Raw genomic sequence first — 24,524 nt, 5'->3', positions numbered from 1 at the left:
AACTAGATTGGAAAAGATAGTTTATTCATTGCACCTATTTTTCCACATCAGAAATTTGCCATCTTATTCATATCTACTTTTATTTTTTTTTAATCTTTTTTTTTTTTTTTTTTACAGTAGATCCTTGTTGGTTATCTATTTTAAATATAGCAGTATCATTTGAAGACCACAAATTCTTTGTGTTACCCTGGTTATGTTAACTTAGCTGACTGCATCCTTAGGGAGGTGTTGTGCTTGAAGTAAAGGCATGAGCTATCTGTGAAGGATGGGCATTGCCTCAGCATCTAAGAGACACTATCCTATCTCTCAGGGCATGAATTTTCTTTGGCCTTTTTTATGCTTACATGTATTAATACAGATGTTTCTGAATGTCAGCATATAAACTTATTAGAACACACTGTATTAGGTTGAATTATATTTGACCATTTTTGATTTACAGAAACATTCATCTCATGGTTCAAGCTAATTTTTTACCTGCCACATTAGATACCAGAGATATCTAGAAATTAGCACTTGTGGGATTTTTCAGTAGAGGTGTACAGGGAGATGGACCTGGAGTATGGAGGTCGCTGTGAGGAACAGAATCTGTCTGAAGGTGCTGGGAGCACACAGCATCAGGACCTCTGGACTCACACATGGGCAGGGGGGATACAAGAGGCAAAGGGCAGATTTTTATTGTAAAAACACCAGTAAATGAGTAGAAAAGGAAAATCTCAATCCACAGAAAAGTGTAAATTGCCTATAAATGGAGAATATTAAAACTTTTTATTATTCCCTGATTATAGGAAGCTCTGCTGTTAGGGAATTCAGCCTCAAAAGGATTTTAGAAACATCACTGTCATTTCATATCCTATAGATCTTAGGACAGGGAGTGAGGATAGCATTAAAAGGACATAGAAAACCAAGGAAACATTTGTGCAATGAATGAAAATATGATGGGTAAAGTCCCTAAAATCTACTTTCCAAAGCCCAGACTACTCAGTCCAGCAGAAGCAGTATTTCATATTAGTAAGAAAGTACTGTTAAGTCTCCAATCTTGAGATGCTTATCTGAGAATACTGGCTCCCTTCTCTTTTTTCTGATTTAGGAGTTGCCCAGGGTATCATAACTGGAATAAGAGGACTGTGTAATGGCCTGGGGCCAGCCCTGTATGGCTTCATATTCTACATGTTCCACGTGGAACTGACTGAGTTGGAACTGGAATTGAATTCTAACAATGCTGCCCTGCAGGTAATTTGGTAATAAGTCTAGGTTTACAATAGCAATTGTGTCTGATTATAGCAAAATCTTCTGACCTTAAATTTGGAAAGTGTTCTTATTTTTATAATACTATTGTATTTGACAGTAGTAAGTGCTATGTTCATTGCTTCCTGCAACTAGGGAGGGATCATTTCAGTGATTTAATATCTTATGTAAAAGATTTGTCTTAACTTTGTTCAGATTCTGTTTTCACCTATATAATTACTCTGATCAGAATGCTGTCCTCTGGTGAAGCTCAGGCCAAATAAAAGATGAAATGACCTAAAATTCCAGCTAGAATTTGAGCTAGAGTGCTTTTTCTACTATTTATTTGCTATTACTTCCCTCCTTCCAAGCTATATTTAATATAGATTTCTATACAAAATTGGAATTACTGTTCATGTACATAGTGCATAATCTCAGGTCACAGGGCAGGATTAGAGATAAACAACTGTTGTTTACATGTTTGGTTAAGCTGTTGGAAAGTGGTGCACAAAGCAGTGATTAGTTGCCCTCCATCATATTCCAGACACCAGGCTTTGTTAGAATTTGCTATGACACTTAATGAACATTTGCTTATGAGAAAGTAACTCACTTTTCAGTGGTGTGCTTTTTTGGGGTCGTCCAGGACTAATTTTGATTTGAAAGACTAACCAAATTCTTCATCTTCATTTTGTTTCCCACACCCATCAGGGAGCTGTCATCCCAGGCCCACCGTTTTTATTTGGGGCATGTATAGTTCTTATGTCTTTCCTGGTTGCCTTATTCATCCCTGAATACAGTAAAGGCAGTGGAATTCAAAAACATAGCAACAGCATCAGCGGCAGCCTGACCAACACTCCAGAACGAGGCAGTGATGAAGACATTGAGCCACTACTGCAGGACAGCAGCATCTGGGAGCTCTCTTCCTTCGAGGAGCCTGGGAATCAGTGCACTGAGCTATAACCTCTGCAGAAACGAGAATTCTGTAGACTCCATCTCTGAGAGCCATGGGGGAGCCACACCACACTGGAGACTTCATGGTGCTGGAGGGGAGATACTAGTGGCATCCTTCAGGGCCGAGTTTGAGAAGTAACCACCTCCATCCCTCATCTCCCTCCCCTTCCTCCTCCTGTTCCTTTTCTACCATTCTTTTTCTTTCTGTTTATATGTTAGAACAAGCTAAGGTTTGAAATACTTTTCTGCAAATAATATGCAACTCTCAAAGTTATCTGGAGTCCACACTTTGAAACTCAGAAAAAGTCATCTCTGGTAGAAAGGATGACTTTCCTTTAATAACTCCAGAGTAAGAGTGACCATGTCCTTTTCGGTAGAAGGTGCAGGATTATAGTACAACTGCCTTCTCTGGCAAAATTTGAGATAAAGAATCCCATATTTTCTTCCCTCCTGTTTCTCTGAACTGTGCCCGTTTAGCCCATAGGTGTTTATGAGTGGCCGCTCCAAGGGTCACTCAGTATCAGGGATCTATTGCCTTTGTTCAAAGGTCAAGCAAATAACTAGTCTTACTCTCCTTTCCTTCTCTGTACTTCCTATTCTTGGCTAGAATGAAATTCAGCATATACACCTCTGGGCAGTAATAATATTGATTAGTGATAACCTTTACCAGATGAAGGAAAATTTTTTAATAAATTTAAATCATGAAGAACTAGCAATTCAGATTCCTGGACCTAATGTTTTGGTTAGATCCAAGGTGATTTTACAGAAGAAAAACATACATCAGCCATTCTGGTGGCAACATAGAAATTGGAGGGTGCTTGTAAGAAAGTTTTCAACAATGTAAACATTCCTAAGTGAGAATGAGAGTAACTGGATACCAGTGGAGTTTATATCCAAGTTTAGACTCACGTAATGCATTCTTACTATATTTGCTCCCACCCACATCTCCTGTGTCTTACTTTCCAGTGTTTCTCATTCATCACACACCTGCCTTAACTGCTCTATGTAAGCATTTGTTTTCAGTCAGTCTTTATTTTCACCTATCTGTCTGCCATTTGAATCTCATGGGAATATGCACAGCAAATTCCTTTCTAAAATATGATGGTTTAAGAAGCTCAGTTTCACAATAAGTGTCTTGCTAATTTTTTGAGATGTTTTATGGACAAAGAAAACTTTACAGATTATATATGTATTTTCCTGCACCAGTAAGTGGACCATTAACTAGGGCCCATCTTTAACATAGCACTCCTTTGAAAGTTTTATAGGTATGAAATATATGTAGATATTCATAAGGAGTTTTAATTTTTTTTTGATGGGGTGCTATATAAATCTTGTATTTATAAATGTAATGAAGGTATTGACAGAAAAAAATATATACAACTTTTATAAAGGATTGTGTACTGACTGAATACATTTAAAAGAAAATATATTTTGAAACCTGTTCTGCTGTGAACAAAGATAACATATCTTTTTACTATGCTGTTGGTTTTTAAGTTAAGCTTCCTAATGCATAATAAATTTGCAATGGATACTTTTATGTCTTTTGTGTTTCTTTAAAGCGAACAATACCATTGATCTTTGGGTTCTCCTTTGGGTGACTTTCAACTGAAAGAAGTTTTTAGTCCTTAAGCTAATGCAGAAGATATGTGTATTTTCAAAATAAGTTTCATTTCAAAACCTCCCTTCAAAAAGTTGTGATCTTCAAAAAGAGATCACAACTATTTTTTTATTTTTAAAAAAAGCAGGGATACAAAATACTTGTACACCCATGTTTATTAGCAGCATCATTCACAGTAACCAAAAGGTGGAAGCAACCCAAGTGTCCATTGTTGGATGAATGGATAAAGAAAATATGGTATATATTATACATAAATGGAATATTATTTGGCCTTTAAAAGGAACAAAATTCTGACACATGCTACAATGTGGATGAACCTTGAAGATACTGTGCTAAGTGAAATAAGGCAGTCACAAGATGACAAATACTGTATGGTTCAAATTATATGAAATATCTAGTCAAATTCATACAGAAAGTAGAATAGTGGTTGCAGGACTAGGGGGAAAGGGAAGTGGGAAGTTATTATTTAATGGGTAGAGTTTCAGTTTTGCAGGAAAAGTTCTGGAGATGGATGGTAAGGATGGTTGCACAACAATGTAAATGTACTTCATGCCACTGAACTACTTACAAATGGTTTAAATGATCCATTTTATGTTAGGTATATTTTGCCACAATTTTTAAAAGTTGCTCTCATGGAGTCTTTGTTCTTTACCACTGCTTATCAAAATTGTAGTTTCTTTACCCAGTATAACAAATGTCATTTTTTAAAATTAGGTAGATTTTTTAAATTGAGATAAAATTAACAGGTGTATTTTGCGACAGTTTTTAAAAGATGCTCTCATGGAGTCTTTGTTCTTTACCACTGCTTACCAAAATTGTAGTTTCTTTACCCAGTATAACAAATGTCATTTTTTTTAATTAGGTAGATTTTTTAATTGAGATAAAATTAACCATTTTAACCATTCCAAAGTGTACAATTCAGTGGTTTTTAGTTTATTCACAAGGTTGTACAGCTATTAGCACTATCTAATTCCAGAACATTTCCATCATCCCAAAAGAGAAACCCCATACCCATTAGCAATCACTACCAATTCCCCCTATCCCCATCCCCTGGAAACCAGTAATATACTTTGTGTCTATAGATTTGCCTATTTTGGACATTTCATATAAATGGAATCACAGTATGTGACCTTTTGTGTCTGGCTTCTTTCACATAACGTTTTCAAGGTTCATCCATGTTGTAGCACGTGTCAATTTTTATTCCTTTTTTAAGGCTGAATATTCCATTGTGTGGCATATGCCACATTTTCTTTATTCAGTTATCAATTGATAATGTATCAATCAAATGTCAGTTGGCATTTGGATTGTTTTCACTTTTAGGTTATTATGAATAATGCTGCCATAAAACATTCTTGTCCAAGTTTTTGTGTGAACCTGTCCTCCTAGGTATATGTCAGGGAGTGGGGTTGCTAGGTCACGTAGTAACTATGATTAGCCATCTGAGCAACCGGCACAGAGCTGCACATTTTACATTCCCATCAGTAATGTAAGAAGGCTTCAATTTCTCTGTATCCTTGCCAACATTTGTTATTTTCTGTTTTGCTGTTGTTGTTTATAGATATCCTAGTGAGTTTAGCGTGGTATCTCATTGTGGTTTTGATTTGCATTTCCCTAATGATTGATGATGATGTTGAGCATCTTTTTGTGTGCTTATTTGCCATTTGTATCTTTTCTTTGGAGAAATGTCTATTCAAGTCCTTTGCCTATTTTTGAATCAAGATGTTTGTTCTCTTGTTGAGTTGTAAGAGTTCTTTATATATTCCGGACACTAGACTCTTATCAGATGTATGATTTGCAAATATTTTCTCCCATTCTGTGAGTTGGCTTTTCTGTTTCTTTATGGTGTCCTTTGATGCACAAAAGTTTGTGTTGATTAGGTCCAGTTTATCAGCTTTTTTTCTTTTTGGTGTTTTGTATGGTGTCATTATCTAAGAATCTGTTATCAAATCCAAGGTGTAATGAACTTATCCATATGTTTTCTTTTTTTTTTCTTTTTTCACACATCTTAAAAGTTACCATTTTAACCATTTGAAAGGTACAATTCAGTGTTTTTTAGTATAGTCATAATATTGTTTAGCCATCCTTATTATCTCCAAAATCTTTTCATGTGCTTGCTGGCCATTTGAATATTCTCTTTGCAGAAATGTGTATTCAAATCCTTTGCCCATTTTTAAAATGGATTGTCTTTTGTTGTTGGGTTGTAAGTGATCTTTATATATTCTGGATGTAGACTTATATCAGATATACTGTTTATAAATATTTTCTCTCATTCTGTGGCTTTTCTTCTTACTTTCTAGATAGTGTCCTCTCATGCACAAATTTTGATAAAGTCCAGTTTATTTTTTTGTCAATTGTGCTTTTGGTGGCATATTTGAGAAACCATTGACTAATCCAAGGTCATGAAGGTTTACAACTATTTTTCCCTTCTAAGAGTTTTATAGTTTTATCTCCTACATTTAGGTCTTTGATCCATTTTGGGTAAATTTTTTGTATATGGTGTGAGATAGAAGTCCTAATTTATCCTTTTTCATGTAGTTATCCAGTGCCCCACACCATTTGTGGTTGTCTTTTTTTTTTTTTTTAAATCTTTATTGGAGTATAATTGTTTTACAATGGTGTGTTAGTTCCTGCTGTATAACAAAGTGAATCAGCTATATGCATATGTATATCCCCATATCCCCTCCCTCTTGCATCTCCCTCCCACCCTCCCTATCCCACCCCTGTAGGTGGACACAAAGCACCGAGCTGATCTCCCTGTGCTATGCAGCTGCTTCCCACTAGCTATTTTACATTTGGTAGTATATATAAGTCCATGCCACTCTCTCACTTCGTCCCAGCTTACCCTTCCCCCTCCCCATGTCCTCAAGTCCGTTCTCTACGTCTGCATCTTCATTCCTGTCCTGCCCCTAGGTTCTTCAGAATTTTTTTTTTTATTCCATATATATCTGTTAGCATACGGTATTTGTTTTTCTCTTTCTGACTTACTTCACTCTGTATGACAGACTAGGTCCATCCACCTCACTACAAATAACTCAATTTCGTTTCTTTTTATGGCCAAGTAATATTCCATTGTATATATGTGCCACATCGTCTGTCGATGGAAACTTAGGTCACTTCCATGACCTGGCTATTGTAAATAGTGCTGCAATGAACATTGGGGTGCATATGTCTTTTTGAATTATGGTTTTCTCTGGGTTTATGCCCAGTTGTGGGATTGCTGGCTTATATGGTAATTCTGTTTTTTGTTTTTTAAGGAACCTCCGTACTGTTCTCCATCATGGCTGTATCAATTTACATTCCCACCAACAGTGCAAGAGGGTTCCCTTTTCTCCACACCCTCTCCAGCATTTATTGTTTGTAGATTTTCTGATGATGCCTATTCTAACTAGTGTGAGGAGATGATACCTCATTGTAGTTTTGATTTGCATTTCTCTAATGATTAGTGATGTTGAGCAGCTTTTCATGTGCTTCTTGGCCATCTATATGTCTTCTCTGGAGAAATGTCTGTTTAGATCTGCCCAGTTTTGGATTGGGTTGTTTGTTTTTTTGATATTGAGCTGCATGAGCTGCTTGAAAATTTTGGGGATTAACCCTTTGTCAGTTGATTCGTTAATAAATATTTTCTCCCAGTCTGATGGTTGTCTTTTTGTCTTGTTTGTAGTTTCCTTTGCTTTGCAAAAGACTTCAAGTTTCATTAGGTCCCATTTGTTTGTTTTTTATTTTATTTCCATTACTCTAGAAAGTGGATCAAACAAGATCTTGCTGTGATTTATGTCAAAGAGTGTTCTTCCTATGTTTTCCTCTAAGAGGTTTATAGTGTTTGGTCTTACATTTAGGTCTCTAATCCATTTTGAGTTTATTTTTGTGTATGGTGTTAGGGAGTGTTCTAATTTCATTCTTTTACATATAGTTGGCCAGTTTTCCCAACACCACTTACTGAAGAGACTGTCTTTTCTCCACTGTATATCCTTGCTTCCTTTGTCGTAGATTAGTTGAACATAGGTGCATAGGTTTCTCTCTGGGCTTTCTATCGTGTTCCATTGATCTATATTTCTGTTTTTGTGCCAGTACCACATTGTCTTGATTACTGTAGCTTTGTAGTATAGTCTGAAGTCAGGGAGTCTGATTCCTCCAGCTCCGTTTTTTTTCCTCAATACTGCTTTGACTATTTGGGGTCCTTTGTGTTTCCATACAAATTGTGAAATTTTTTGCTCTAGTTCTGTGAAAAATGCCATTGGTAGTTTGATAGGGATTGCATTCAATCTGTAGATCGCTTAGGATAGTAGAGTCATTTTCACAATGTTGATTCTTCCAATCCAAGAAACATGGTACATCTCTCCATCTATTTGTATCATCTTTAATTTCTTTCATCAGTGTCTTACAGTTTTCTGCATACAGGTCTTTTGTGTCCTTAGGTAGGTTTATTCCTAGGTATTTTATTCTTTTTGTTGCAATGGTAAATGGGACTGTTTCCTTAATTTCTCTTTCAGATTTTCCATCATTAGTGTATAGGAATGCAAGAGATTTCTGTGCATTAATTTTGTATCCTACTACTTTACCAAATTCATTGATTACCTCTGGTAGTTTTCTGGCAGCATCTTTAGGATTCTCTATGTATAGTATCATGTCATCTGCAAACAACAACAGCTTTACTTCTTCTTTTCTAATTTGGATTCCTTTTATTTCTTTTTCTTCTCTGATTTCTGTGGCTAAAACTTCCAAAACTATGTTGAATAATAGTGGTGAGAGTGGAAAACCTTGTCTTGTTCCTGATCTTAGAGGAAATGGTTTCAATATTTCACCATTGAGAATGATGTTGGCTGTTGGTTTGTCATATATGGCCTTTATTATGTTGAGGAAAGTTCCCTCTATGCCTACTTTCTGGAGGGTTTTTATCATAAATGGGTGTTGAATTTTGTTGAAAGCTTTTTCTGCATCTGTTGAGATGATCATATGGTTTTTCTGTTTGAATTTGTTATAATGGTTTATCACATTGATTAATTTGCGTATATTGAAGAATCCTTGCATTCCTGGGATAAACCCCACTGAATCATGGTGTATAATCCTTTAAATGTGCTGCTAGATTCTGTTTGCTAGTATTTTGTTGAGGATTTTTGCATCTGTGTTCATCAGTGATATTGGCCTGTAGTTTTCTTTCTTTGTGACATCTTTGTCTGGTTTTGGTATCAGGGTGATGGTGGCCTCATTGAATGAGTTTAGGAGTGTTCCTCCCTCTGCAATATTTTGGAAGAGTTTCAGAAGGATAGGTGTTAGCTCTTCTCTAAATGTTTGATAGAATTCACCTGTGAAGCCATCTGATCCTGGGCTTTTGTTTGTTGGAAGATTTTTAATCACAGTTCCAAATTCACTGCTTGTGATTCGTCTGTTGATATTTTCTATTTCTTCCTGGTTCAGTCTCAGAAAGTTGTGCTTTTCTAAGAATTTGTCCATTTCTTCCAGGTTGTCCTTTTTTTTTTTTTAATTATTTCATTTATTTTATTTTTGGCTACGTTGGGTCTTCGTTGCTGTGCGTGGGCTTTCTCTAGTTGCGGCGAGCGGGGCAGTGCCTGGGCTTCTCATTGCAGTGGCTTCTCTTGTTGCGGAGCACGGGCTCCAGGAGCACGAGCTTCAGCAGTTGTGGCACGTGGGCTCAGTAGTTGTGGCTCGCGGGCTCTAGAGTGCAGGCTCAGTAGTTATGGCACGTGGGCTCAGTAGCTGTGGCTTGTGGGCTCTAGGGCGCAGGCTCAGTAGTTGTGGCACACGGGCTTAGTTGTTCCGTGGCATGTGGGATCCTCCGGGGCCAGGGCTCGAACCTGTGTCCCCTGCATTGGCAGGCAGATTCTTAACCACTGTGCCACCAGGGAAGCCCCCAGGTTGTCCACTTTATTGACATATATAGTTGCTTGTAGAAATCTCTCATGATCCTTTGTATTTCGGCAGTGCCAGTTGTTACTTCTTTTTCTTTCTAATTCTGTTGATTTGAGACGTCTCCCTTTTTTTCTTGATTAGTCTGGCTAATGGTTTATTAATTTTTGTTTATCTTCTCAAAGAACCAGCTTTTGAGTTTTATTGATCTTTGCTATTGCTTCCTTCATTTCTTTTTCATTTATTTCTGATCTGATCTTTATGATTTCCTTCAATCTGCTAACTTAGGGACATTTTTTTTGTTCTTTTTCCAATTGCTTTAGGTGTAAGGTTAGGTTGTTTATTTGAGATGTTTCTTGTTAAGGTAGGATTGTATTGCTATAATCTTCCCTCTTAGAACTGCTTTTGCTGCATCCCATAGGTTTTGGGTCGTTGTGTTTTCATTGTCATTTGTTTCTAGGTATTTTTTGATTTCCTCTTTGATTTCTTCAGTGATCTCTTGTTTATTAAGTGGTGTATTGTTTAACCTCCATCTGTTTGTATTTTTTACAGATTTTTTCCTGTAATTGATATCTAGTCTCATAGCGTTGTGGTCAGAAAAGATACTTGATATGATTTCAATTTTCTTAAATTTACCAAGGCTTGATTTGTGACCCAAGATATGATCTATCCTGGAGAATGTTCCATGAGCACTTGAGAAGAAAGTGTATTCTATTGTTTTGGGATGGAATGTCCTATAAATATTAAGTCCATCTTGTTTTAATGTATCACTTAAAGCTTGTGTTTCCTTATTTATTTTCATTTTGGATGATCTGTCCATTGGTGAAAGTGAGGTGTTGAAGTCCCCTGCTATGATTGTGTTACTGTTGATTTCCCCTTTTATGGCTGTTTGCATTTGCCTTATGTATTGAGGTTCTCCTATGTTGGTGCATAAATATTTACAATTGTTATATCTTCTTGGGTTGATCCCTTGATCGTTATGTAGTGTCCTTCTTTGTCTCTTGTAATAGTCTTTGTTTTAAAGTCTATTTTGTCTGATCTGAGAATTGCTACTCCAGCTTTTTTTTTAAATTTTTTTTAATAAGATAAGATTTTATTTATTTATTTATTTATTTATTTATTTATTTATTTATTTATTTATTTTTCACTATGTTGGGTCTTCGTTTCTGTGTGAGGGCTTTCTCCAGTTGCGGCAAGTGGGGCCACTCTTCATCGCGGTGCACAGGCCTCTCACTATCGTCGCCTCTCTTGTTGCGGAGCACAGGCTCCAGACGCGCAGGCTCCGTAGTTGTGGCTCACGGGCCCAGTTGCTTCGCGGCATGTGGGATCTTCCCAGACCAGGGCTCGAACCCGTGTCCCCTGCATTGGCAGGCAGATTCTCAACCACTGCGCCACCAGGGAAGCCCTCCAGCTTTCTTTTGATTTCCATTTGCATGGAATATCTTTTTCCATCCCCTCACTTTTAATCTGTATGTGTCCCTAGGTCTGAAGCGGGTCTCTTGTAAACAGCATATATACAGGTCTTGTTTTTGTATCCATTCAGCCAGTCTGTGTCTTTTGGTTGGAGCATTTAATCCATTTACATTTAAAGTAATTATCGATGTGTATGTTCCTATTACCATTATCTTAATTGTTTTGGGTTTGTTATTGTAGGTCTTTTCCTTCTCTTGTGTTTCCTGCCTAGAGAAGTTCCTTTAGCATGTGTTGTAAAACTGGTTTGGTCATGCTGAATTCTCTTAGCTTTTGCTTGTCTGTAAAGGTTTTAATTTCTCTGTCAAATCTGAATGAGATCCTGGCCGGGTAGAGTAATCTTGGTTGTAGGTTTTTCCCTTCATCACTTTAAATATGCCCTGCCACTCCCTTCTGGTTTGCAGAGTTTCTGCTGAAAGATCAGCTGTTCACCTGATGGGGATTTCCTTGTATGTTATTTGTTGCTTTTCCCTTGTTGCCTTTAATATTTTTTGTTTGTATTTAATTTTTGATAGTTTGATTAATATGTGTCTTGGTCTGTTTCTCCTTGGATTTGTCCTGTATGGGACTCTCTGTGCTTCCTGGACTTGATTATTTCCTTTCCCATATTAGGGAAGTTTTCAACTATAATCTCTTCAAATATTTTCTCAGTCCCTTTCTTTTTCTCTTCTTCTTCCTGGACCCCTATAATTTGAATGTTGGTGCATTTAATGTTGTCCCAGAGGTCTCTGAGTCTGTCTTCAATTCTTTTCATTCTTTTTTCTTTATTCTGCTCTGCAGTAGTTATTTCCATAATTTTATCTTCCAGGTCACTTATCCGTTCTTCTTCTTCAGTTATTCTGCTATTGATTCCTTCTAGAGAACTTTTATTTTCATTTATTGTATTGTTCATCATTGTTTATTTGCTCTTTAATTCTTCTAGTTGCTTGTTAAACGTTTTTTGTATTTTCTCCATTCTATTTCCAAGATTTTGGATCATCTTTACTATCATTACTCTGAATTCTTTTTCAGATAGACTGACTGTTTCCTCTTCGTTTGTTTGGTCTGGTGGGTTTTTACCTTACTCCTTCATCTGCTGTGTGTTTCTTTGTCTTCTCCTTTTGCTCAACTTACTGTGTTTGGGGTCTCCTTTTCGCAGGCTGCAGGTTCGTGGTTTCCGTTGTTTTTGGTGTCTGCCCCCAGTGGCTAAGCTTGGTTCAGTGGGTTGTGTAGGCTTCCTGGTGGAGGGGACTAGTGCCTGTGTTCTGGTGGATGAGGCTGGATCTTGTCTTTCTGATAGGCAGGTCCACGTCTGGTGGTGTGTTTTGGGGTGTCTGAAATTATGATTTTAGGCAGCCTCTCTGCTAATGGGTGGTGTTGTGTTCATGTCTTGCTAGTTGTTTAGCATAGGGTGTCCAGCACTGTAGCTTGTTGGTCATTGAGTAGAGCTGAGTCTTAGCATTGAGATGGAGATCTCTGGGAGAACTTTCGCCGTTTGATATTATGTGGAACTGGGAGGTCTCTGGTGGACCAATGTCCTGAACTCGGCTCTCCCAACTCAGAGGCACAGGCCTGACACCTGGCCGGAGCACCAAGACCATGTCAGCCACACGGCTCAGAAGAAAAGGGAGGGAGGGAGGGAGCAACCAAACCTAAAAACAAATCCGCCAATGATAACAAGCCCTAAAAACTATACTAAAAAAAGGAGGAGGAAGAGAGCAACTAAATCAATAAACAAATCAACCAATGATAATAAACTCTAAATACTAAACTAAGATAAACATAAATCCAGAAAAAAATTAGATGCAGAAAGCAAACCCCAAGTCTACAGTTGCTCCCAAAGTCCACCGCCTCAATTTTGGGTTGATTCATTGTCTATTCAGGTATTCCAGAGATGCAGGGTACATCAGGTTGTTTGTGGAGATTTAGTCCACTGCTCCTGAGGCTGCTGGGAGAAATGTCCCTTTCTCTTCTTTGTTTGCACAGCTCCTGGGGTTCAGCTTTGCATGTAGGTCTCCTGAGGGCGTCTGTTCCCTCCCAGACAGGATGGGGTTAAAGGAACAGCTGATTAAGGGGCTCTGGCTCAGGCCAGTGGGCGGGGGACGGAGGGGTGCGAATGCAGGGTAAGCCTGCAGCGACAGAGGCCAGCGTGATGTTACAAGAGCCTGAGGCGTGCCATGTGTTCTCCCGGGGAAGTTGTCCCTGGATCACGGGACCCTGGCAGTGGCAGGGTACACAGGCTCTTGGGAGGGGAGGTGTGGATAGTGACCTGTGCTTGTACACAGGCTTCTTGGTGGCTGCAGCAGCAGCCTTAGCGTTTCATGCCCATCTCTGGTGTCCGCCCTGATAGCCGTGGCCTGCGCCCATCTCTGGAGCTCATTTAGGTGGTGCTCTGAATCCCCTCTCCTCATGTACCCTGAAACAATGGTCTCTTGCCTCTTAGGCAGTTCCAGCCTTTTTCCCAGACTCCCTCCTATCTAGCTCTTGTGCACTAGCCCCCTTCACGCTGTGTTCACACAGCCAACCCCAGTCCTCTCCCTGGGATCTGACCTCCGAAGCCAAAGCCTCAGCTCCCAACCCCCTCCTGTCCCAGCGGGTGAGCAGACAAGCCTCTTGGGCTGGTGAGTGCTGGTTGGCACCAATCCACTGTATGGGAATCTCTCCACTTTGCCCTCTGCACCCCTGTTGCTGCGCTCTCCTCCATGGCTCTGAAGCTTCCCCCCTGCACACCTCCCGTCTCCGCCAGTGAAGGGTCTTCCTAGTATGTGGAAACTTCCTCCTTCACAGCTCCCTACCAGAGGTGAGGTCCCATCCCTATTCTTTTGTCTCTTTTTTCTTTTTTCTTTCGCCCTACCCAGGTACATGCGGATTTTCTTGCCTTTTGGTAAGTCTGAGGTCTTCTGCCAGCGTTCAGTAGGTGTTCTATAGGAGGTGTTCCACATGTAGATGCATTTCTGATGTATTTATGGGGAGGAAGGTGATCTCCACATCTTACTCCTCTGCCATCTTGAAGGTCCCTCCTACCCATATGTTTTCTTCTAAGAGTTTTATAGTTTGCCCTTTTACATTTAGTTCTTTCCCCTTCTTGAATTTACTTTTGTATGTGGTATGAGGTAAGATTTCAACGTCATTCTTTTTTGCACATGAGTATTTAGTGATCTTAGCATTACTTGTTGAAGATTCTTTCCCCATTGAATGGTCTTGGTAACCCTGTTGAATATTCAGTGAACAGTGAAGTGTGGGTCTATTTCTGAATTTTCAACTCAATTCTTTTGGTCTACATGTCTGTCCTTATGCCAATACCTCACGGTTTTGATTACTGTTGCTTTATCATAGTAAATTTTTATATCAGAAAGTGTGAGTTCTCCAACTTTGTTCTTCTTAAAGATTATTTTGACTAGTCAGTGTCCCTTGCAATTCCACATGAATTTTAAAAGCAGCTTTTCCATTTTGGGCAGGGGTGGGGAAGGTAGTTGGTATTTGCTAGGGATTGCATTGAACTTGTAGATCACTTCTGATGTAGTATTATCATCTTAACAATATTAAGCCTTCCCACCAATGAACATGGATGTCTTTACATTTAATTTCATTTTTAAATTGTTAATTGCTAGTATATAGAAATGCATCTGATTTTTGCGTGTTGATTGTGTATCCTACAACTTTGTTGAATTTATTAGCTCCAGTAGTTTTTTGGGTGTGTGTGTTTGTGTGTGTGTGTTATTCGTTAGGATTTTCTATATATTAGATCATGTCATCTCCAAGTAGAGATAGTTTTCTTCCTTTCCAATATGGATGTCTTTTATTTATTTTTCTTGCCTAATTTTCTGGCTAGAACTTCCAGTATATCTTTGTTTTCTGTCTTCTTCCTTATCTTAGGAGGAAAGCTTTCAGCTTTTTGCCTTTGAGTGATTAGTTGTAGGTTTTTCATAGATGCCCTTTAACATGTTGTGGGAAGTTCCCCTCTATTCCTAGTTTGTTGAGTGTTTTTTTGTTGTTGTTGTTTGTTTGTTTTATTATAAAAGGATGTTGGATTCTGTCAAATGCTTTTTCTGCATTGAGTTGATTGTGGGTTTTGTTTTTTTTTTTTCTTCATTCTATTTTGTAGTATATTGCATTGGTTGATTTTCACATGTTGATCCACCCTTGCATTACTGGGATAATTCCCACTTGGTCATGTTGTACAAACCCTTTAATATGTTGCTGGATTCAATGAAATTTTTTTTCTTTTTAAGGATTTTTGCATCTATATTCATAAGGAATATAGGTCTTTTCTTGTGACATCTCTGTCTGGCTTTGGTAATGGTGGCCTCATATAAATGAGTTGGGAAATGTTCCCTTTTCTTCTATTTTTTTGGAAGAGTTTAAGAAGGATTAGTGTTGATAACTACTTTAAACATTTGTTAGAATGCTACAGTATTAGTGTATCACACACCAGTTATTTAAACAGAGAATTTAATATAAGGAATAGTTAACTATACTGTTAACTAGGCAACCAAAAGAGTGAAGTGAGAACTCTAAGGCAGTGGGCAGTGATTCCCAGATTTCAGCATGCATCAGGGTCAACTGGAGTGCTAAACAGATTCCTGCTCACCCCATCTGAGCCACTGACTCAGTAGGTTGGGTGGTGCATGAGAATCTGCATTTCTAACCAGTTCCCAGGAGATGCTGATGTTGCTGATCCTGGGACCACAGTTTGAGAACTGCTGTTTCAAGTATCATGGGGGTAACAACTGTAGTTTCCACAGGCTGAGGGAACAAAGAGTACAAGTTTGAATTATTAAAACATAGAATCTTAGGGAAGGGTCCCCGTGTGGTTGGGTCTCAGATTTCTGAAGAGGGATTGCCAAATGGTCAATGGTGGTGTTTCTAGGCCTGGAGGTAAGGTCTTTGGGGGTAGTGTATGGAGCTGGCACAGTGTACCTGGGGTTCTGCTCGTGTTGGGAAAACTGCAAACTGGGTTCAGCTGCTGCTATGGGAAAGAACCGCCACTGTCAGGGTAAAGAAATTGTTGGAATGTAGCTGTGAGAAATGAGAACATAAGAAGGAGTAGTCAGTCACTCTTCCTCTTCAGTTTGCAGTTTCCTTCTAGCATCCTTTATTGGCAGAGCTAACAGCCAGCTGGCAAAAGCAGAATGGGTATGCCAGTTAAAGGACAAGTTGGAACTGAGAGACAATAATTGAACCACTGGCACCATCAATATACCTGCTACACCTTTGTGAGCTCTATGTGGCCACCAACCAACTCCATTTTTCTACTTAATGACATGTAACTATCTTATTTGCAATTGATGCACCCACCCTCTCCACAAAATTAGGAGACACGAAGTCTTAGCAGTCAGTTATCTGTCACTGGACTATGTAGATTACTCCCCCCAAATCAATCATAGTACCATTTGAAAATTCTCTTACAAAAAGGTATAATTAACCTCCAATAAAACTTGTATAAAATAAGAAGGAGGAAAGAAAGGAAAATGCTTACTCTCTCTATATAAACACATACCAGCAAAAGGAAGGAGATGATATATTTAGCTGCTCTGTCCTCTTTTCTGTGACTGGTCACATGGCCTTAGCTAGTATTTATAACTTCTGCTTCTACCCATTCCATATTTCCTTGGCCTTCACTAGAACTTCAGCTCGTTGGGGTTTTCTACCTGACAGGTGACCAAGATCTTCATCACGGAAGGATCTGCACTCCCAGCAGTTGTGCCATTTTTCTTGGTAGCTGTAATTTTCTACTAACCTTTCTACTCGGCATGGAGTACTATGAGACACCTCAGAGAATCCCTTGGGTTCCAGACATAGCTCTCCTTTCCCCCATTGGCAGTACAACCCATTTGTCTCCTGCCTCAGTGACATGAGGAAGCCAAGTGGCAGTCTCATCTTCCAGTGCAATGGAATAATAGTTGTGTCACCTTGTGGCAGCATTATCCACTTATCTCCCACTGGCAGCTCTCAGAGTTGCAAAGATGGGTTAATGTTGGTAGGTGTGATAGTAAGAGGAGCCACTCCACTTCCTCCCTTGAGTCCTAAATCCTTGTATTCTGGCTCTGAGAGACAATACCCTATATTGTTTCTCATAAAAAACTATGGAGGTTGGATTTTATTCTTTTTATGCTTTTTTTCTTTCTCAGTTCTTTAAGGCAGAGGGAGTGAGCCTCTTGACTAGGTCTCCCTGTCTCTTTCTAGCTTGCTTGTGTTTGAAAGCTTCTTTTTCCTCCTTTCTTTTTATTTTTAATTTTTATGTGTTCGCCTGATCTTCCTTGATGTTGGGCCCAGAAATCTATCTCACCATTCCTCCTATTACCAGTGCAGCTCCACTGGGGTGGCCTGAGCTATGACCTTGTCTGCAGTGACTCTCACATGGCCTCATGTGCCAGCTGGGAATCATTGCACATGTAGGTCTTTGGAATACTAAAATACGTGGATATCTAATACTGATTGTTACCATTTTAATTCCAATAACTTGATTTTATATTTTGGTCATTTGGTGTAAGAAGAATAAAAAGGCTTACATTTTCTAAAATTTTAAAAAGGAACATAACTTGAAAAAAATGTTATGAAAAACCCCATGAGATTTGGGGGATGGGGGTGAGTGATGTGGAGGTTATTAGTCCCTTCATACTTAAGTATGAATTGTTTCTTTTCAACTCTGCCTGAGATTAACTTCATTAAATTGAGTCATTTAGAATGCTCAAGAATGTGAATGTGTAAAGATAAACGTATTACAAAATATTAACATGCATTAGATGTATTAAAGTACTTTGGTATATTAGCTATTTTGGTTTTGTTTATGGGTTATACATTTAAAGTTGCTTTAAAAGTCGAGAAGATGGCGGAAGAGTACGACGCGGAGATCACCTTCCTTCCCACAGATACATTAGAAATACATCTACACGTGGAACTGCTCCTACAGAACACCCACTGAACGCTGGCAGAAAACGTCAGACCTCCCAAAAGGCAAGAAACTCCCCACGTACTTTGGTAAGGCAAAAGAAAAAAGAAATAACAGAGACAAAAGAATAGGGACGGGACCTGCACCAGTGGGAGGGAGCTGTGAAGGAGGAAAGGTTTCCACACACTAGAAGCCCCTTCACGGGCGGAGACTGCGGGTGGCAGAGGGGGGAAGCTTCAGAGCCACGGAGGAGAGCACAGCAACAGGGGTGCGGAGGGCAAAGCGGAGAGATTCCCGCACAGAGGATCGGTGCCGACCAGCACTCACCAGCCTGAGAGGCTTGTCTGCTCACCCGCTGGGGCGGGCGGGGGGCTGGGAGCTGAGGCTCGGGCTTCAGTCGGATCCCAGGGAGAGGACTGGGGTTGGCAGCATGAACACAGCCTGAAGGGGTTAGCGCACCACAGCTAGCCGGGAGGGAGTCCGGGAGAAGTCTGGAGCTGCCGAAGAGACAAGAGACTTTTACTTGCCCCTTTGTTTCCTGGTGCGCGAGGAGCGGGGATTAAGAGCGCTGCTTAAAGGAGCTCCAGAGACGGGCACGAGCTGCGGCTATCAGCGCGGACCCCAGAGACGGGCATGAGACGCCAAGGCTGCTGCTGCCGCCACCAAGAAGCCTGTGTGTGAGCACAGGTCACTATCCCCACCTCTCCTCCCGGGAGCCTGTGCAGCCCGCCACTGCCAGGGTCCCGTGATCCAGCAACAACTTCCCCGGGAGAACGCACGGCACGCCTCAGGCTGGAGCAACGTCACACCAGCCTCTGCCGCCGCAGGTTCGCCCGCATCTGTACCCCTCCCTCCCCCCGGGCCTGAGTGAGCCAGAGCCACCAAATCAGCTGCCCCTTTAACCCTGTCCGGTCTGAGCGAAGAACAGACATCCTCAGGCAACCTACACACAGAGGCAGGTTCAAATCCAAAGCTGAATCCCAGGAGCTGTGCGAACAAAGAAGAGAAAGGGAAATTTCTCCCAGCAGCCTCAGGAGAAGCGGATGAAATCTCCACAGTCAACTTGATGTACCCTGCATCTGTGGAATACCTGAATAGACAACGAATCATCCCAAATTGAGGTGGTGGACTTTGGGAGCAAGATAGATTATTTTCTCCCCTTTTCCTCTTTTTGTGAGTGTGTATGTGTATGCTTCCATGTTAGATTTTGTCTGTATAGCTTTGCTTTATAATAGCTTTATTTTACTTCACTATATTTTTTCCTCTTTCTTTCTTTCTATTTTTTTCTCCCTTTTACTCTGAGCTGTGGGGATGAAAGGCTCTTGGTGCTCCAGCCAGGCATCAGGGCTGTGCCTCTGAGGTGGGAGAGCCAACTTCAGGACACTGGTCCACAAGAGACCTCCCAGCTCCACATAATACCAAACGGCGAAAATCTCTCAGAGATCTCCATCTCAACATCAAGACCCAGCTTCACTCAATGACCAGCAAGCTACAGTGCTGGTCACCCTATGCCAAACAACTAGCAAGACAGGAACACAGCCCCATCCATTAGCAGAGAGGCTGTCTAAAACCATAATAAGGCCACAGACACCCCAAAATACACCACCAGATGTGGACGTGCCCACCAGAAAGACAAGATCCAGCCTCATCCACCAGAACACAGGCACTAGTTCCCTCCACCAGGAAGCCTACACAACCCACTGAACCAACCTTACCCACTGGGGACAGATACCAAAAACAACGGCAACTACGAACCTGCAGCCTGTGAAAAGGAGACCCCAAACACAGTAAGATAAGCAAAATGAGACGACAGAAAAACACACAGCAGATGAAGGAGCAGGTTCAAAACACACCAGACCTAACAAATGAAGAGGAAATAGGTAGTCTACCTGAAAAAGAATTCAGAATAATGATAGTAAGGATGATCCAAAATCTTGGAAATAGAATAGACAAAATGCAAGAAACATTTAACAAGGATGTAGAAGAACTAAAGAGGAATGAGGCAACGATGAAAAACACAATAAATGAAATTAAAAATACTCTAGATGGGATCAATAGCAGAATAACTGAGGCAGAAGAACGGATAAGTGACCTGGAAGATAAAATGGTGGAAATAACTACTGCAGAGCAGAATAAAGAAAAAAGAATGAAAAGAACTGAGGACAGTCTCAGAGACCTCTGGGACAACATTAAACGCACCAACATTCGAATTATAGGGGTCCCAGAAGAAGAAGAGGAAAAGAAAGGGACTGAGAAAATATTTGAAGAGATTATAGTTGAAAACTTCCCTAATATGGGAAAGGAAATAGTTAATCAAGTCCTGGAAGCACAGAGAGTCCCATACAGGATAAATCCAAGGAGAAACACGCCAAGACACATATTAATCAAACTGTCAAAAATTAAATATAAAGAAAACATATTAAAAGCAGCAAGGGAAAACAACAAATAACACACAAGGGAATCCCCATAAGGTTAACAGCTGATCTTTCAGCAGAAACTCTGCAAGCCAGAAAGGAGTGGCAGGATATACTTAAAGTGATGAAGGAGAAAAACCTACAACCAAGGTTACTCTACCCAGCAAGTATCTCATTCAGATTTGATGGAGAAATTAAAACCTTTACAGACAAGCAAAAGCTGAGAGAGTTCAGCACCACCAAACCAGCTTTACAACAAATGCTAAAGGAACTTCTCTAGGCAAGAAACACAAGAGAAGGAAAACACCTACAATAACAAACCCAAAACAATTAAGAAAATGGGAATAGGAACATACATATTGATAATTACCTTAAATGTAAATGGATTAAATGCTCCCACCAAAAGACACAGACTGGCTGAATGGATACAAAAACAAGACCCATATATATGCTGTCTACAAGAGACCCACTTCAGACCTAGAGACACATACAGACTGAAAGTGAGGGGATGGAAAAAGATATTCCATGCAAATGGAAATCAAAAGAAAGCTGGAGTAGCAATTCTCATATCAGACAAAATAGACTTTAAAATAAAGACTATTACAAGAGACAAGGAAGGACACTATATAATGATCAAGGGATCGATCCAAGAGGAAGGTATAACAATTGTAAATATTTACGCACCCAACATAGGAGCACCTCAATACATAAGGCAAATACTAACAGCCATAAAAGGGGAAATTGACAGCAACACAATCATAGTAGGGGACTTTAACACCCCACTTTCACCAATGGACAGATCATCCAAAATGAAAATAAATAAGGAAACACAAGCTTTAAATGATACATTAAACAAGATGGACTTAATTGATATTTATAGGACATTCCACCCCAAACAACAGAATACACATTTTTCTCAAGTGCCCATGAAACATTCTCCAGGATAGATCATATCTTGGGTCACGAATCAAGCCTTGGTAAATTTAAGAAAATTGAAATCGTATCAAGTATCTTTTCCGACCACAACGCTATGAGACTAGATATCAATTACAGGAAAAGATCTGTAAAAAATACAAACACACAGAGGCTACACAGTACACTACTTAATAACGAAGTGATCACTGAAGAAATCAAAGGGGAAATCAAAAAATACCTAGAAACAAACGACAATGGAGACACGAGGACCCAAAACCTATGGGACGCAGCAAAAGAAGTGCTCAGACGGAAGTTTATAGCAATACAAGCCTACCTCAAGAAACAGGAAACATCTCGAATAAACAACCTAACCTTTCACCTGAAGCAATTAGAGAAAGAAGAACAAAAAAACCCCAAAGCTAGCAGAAGGAAAGAAATCATAAAGATCAGATCAGAAATAAATGAAAAAGAAATGAAGGAAACAATAGCAAAAAACAATGAAACTAAAAGCTGGTTCTTTGAGAAGATAAACAAAATTGATAAACCATTAGCCAGACTCATCAAGAGAAAAAGGGAGGAGACTCAAATCAATAGAATTAGAAATGAAAAAGGAGAAGTAACCTCTGACACTGCAGAAATACAAATGATCATGAGAGATTACTACAAGCAACTCTATGCCAATAAAATGGACAACCTGGAAGAAATGGACAGATTTTTAGAAATGCACAACCTGCCGAGACTGAACCAGGAAGAAATAGAAAATATGAACAGACCAATCACAAGCACTGAAATTGAAACTGTGATTAAAAACCTTCCAACAAACAAAAGACCAGGACCAGATGGCTTCACAGGTGAATTCTATCAAACATTTAGAGAAGAGCTAACACCTATCCTTCTGAAACTCTTCCAAAATATTGCAGAGGGAGGAACACTCCCCAATTCATTCTACGAGGCCACCATCACCCTGATACCAAAACCAGACGAAGATGTCACAAAGAAAGAAAACTACAGGCCAATATCACTGATGAACATAGATGCAGAAATCCTCAACAAAATACTAGCAAACAGAATCCAACAGCACATTAAAAGGATCATACACCATGATCAAGTGGGGTTTATCCCAGGAATGCAAGGATTCTTCAATATACGGAAATCAATCAACGTGATACACCATATTAACAAATTGAAAGAGAAAAACCATATGATCATCTCAATAGATGCAGAGAAAGCTTTCGACAAAATTCAACACCCATTTATGATAAAAGCCCTGCAGAAAATAGGCATAGAGGGAACTTTCCTCAACATAATAAGGGCCATATATGACAAACCCACAGCCAACATTGTCCTCAATGGTGAAAAACTGAAACCATTTCCACTAAGATCAGGAACAAGACAAGGTTGCCCACTCTCACCACTATTATTCAACATAGTTTTGGAAGTGTTAGCCACAGCAATCAGAGAGGGAAAAGAAATAAAAGGAATCCAAATCGGAAAAGAAGAAGTAAAGCTGTCACTGTTTGCAGATGACATGATACTATACAGAGAGAATCCTAAAGATGCTACCAGAAAACTACCAGAGGTAATCAATGAATTTGGTAAATTAGCAGGATACAAAATTAATGCACAGAAATCTCTTGCATTTCTATACACTAATGATGAAAAATCTGAAAGTGAAATTAAGAAAACACTCCCGTTTACCATTGCAACAAAAAGAATAAAATATCTAGGAATAAACCTACCTAAGGAGACAAAAGACCTGTATGCAGAAAATTATAAGACACTGATGAAAGAAATTAAAGGTGATACAAATAGATGGAGAGATATACCATGTTCTTGGATTGGAAGAATCAACATTGTGAAAATGACTCTACTACCCAAAGCAATCTACAGATTCAATGCAATCCCTATCAAACTACCACTGGCATTTTTCACAGAACTAGAACAAAAAATTTCACAATTTGTATGGAAACACAAAAGACCCCAAATAGCCAAAGCAATCTTGAGAATGAAAAATGGAGCTGGAGGAATCAGGCTCCCTGACTTCACAGTATATTACAAAGCCACAGTAATCAAGACAGTTTGGTACTGGCACAAAAACAGAAATATAGATCATTGGAACAGGATAGAAAGCCCAGAGATAAACCCACGCACATATGGTCACCTTATCTTTGATAAAGGAGGCAAGCATATGCAGTGGAGAAAAGACAGCCTCTTCAATAAGTGGTGCTGGGAAAATTGGACAGGTGCATGTAAAAGTATGAAATTAGAACACTCCCTGACACCATACACAAAAATAAACTCAAAATGGATTAAAGACCTAAGTGTAAGGCCAGACACTATCAAACTCTTAGAGGAAAACATAGGCAGAACACTCTATGACATAAATCACAGCAAGATTCTTTTTGACCCAGCTCCTAGAGAAATGGAAATAAAAACACAAATAAACAAATGGGACCTAATGAAACTTAAAAGCTTTTGCACAGCAAAGGAAACCATAAACAAGACCAAAAGACAACCCTCAGAATGGGAGAAAATATTTGCAAATGAAGCAACTGACAAAGGATTCATCTCCAAGATTTACAAGCAGCTCATGCAGCTCAATCGCAAAAAAACGAACAACCTAATCCAAAAATGGGCAGAAGACCTAAATAGACATTTCTCCAAAGAAGATATACAGATGGCCAACAGACACATGAAAGAATGCTCAACATCATTAATCATTAGAGAAATGCAAATCAAAACTACAATGAGATATCATCTCACACCGGTCAGAATGGCCATCATCAAAAAATCTAGAAACAGTAAATGCTGGAGAGGGTGTGGAGGAAAGAGAACCCTCTTGCACTGTTGGTGGGAATGTAAATTGATACAGTCACTATGGAGAACAGTATGGAAGTTCCTTAAAAAACTACAAATAGAACTACCATATGACACAGCAACCCCACTACTGGGCATATACCCTGAGAAAACCATACTTCAAAAAGAGTCACGTACCAAAATGTTCATTGCAGCTCTATTTACAATAGCCAGGACATGGAAGCAACCTAAGTGTCCATCATCAGATGAATGGATAAAGAAGATGTGGCACATATATACAATGGAATATTACTCAGCCATAAAAGGAAATGAAATGGAGGTATTTGTAATGAGGTGGATGGAGTTAGAGTCTGTCATACAGAGTGAAGTAAGTCAGAAA

The 24,524-nt window shown here is 39.4% G+C and overlaps 2 protein-coding genes across 7 annotated transcripts in view; one reads left to right on the top strand and one right to left on the bottom strand.

Annotated features, from left to right (window-relative positions):
- LOC309632903 (hippocampus abundant transcript-like protein 1) overlaps window positions 1-3,712 on the top strand; it is an 84,825-nt gene extending 81,113 nt beyond the window's left edge. For all 6 annotated transcript variants that reach the window (XM_082400945.1, XM_082400940.1, XM_082400943.1 and 3 more), the window contains 2 exons: window positions 1,088-1,230; window positions 1,933-3,712. In XM_082400945.1, the coding sequence (XP_082257071.1) occupies window positions 1,088-1,230; window positions 1,933-2,184 (395 nt within the window). In that variant the 3' untranslated portion in view covers window positions 2,185-3,712. The remainder of the gene's footprint in view (window positions 1-1,087; window positions 1,231-1,932) is intronic.
- The window catches only part of LOC309633809 (uncharacterized protein), a gene marked incomplete at its 5' end in the record, with an annotated part of 240,066 nt that overhangs the window by 116,794 nt on the left and 98,748 nt on the right, over window positions 1-24,524 (bottom strand). The gene's annotated exons all lie outside the window — the stretch shown is intronic.

This window comes from Balaenoptera borealis, assembly GCF_965194805.1.
Source record: "Balaenoptera borealis genome assembly, chromosome: 8".
Lineage (NCBI taxonomy): Eukaryota > Metazoa > Chordata > Mammalia > Artiodactyla > Balaenopteridae > Balaenoptera > Balaenoptera borealis.
This window is presented reverse-complemented; position numbering and strand designations above follow the sequence as displayed.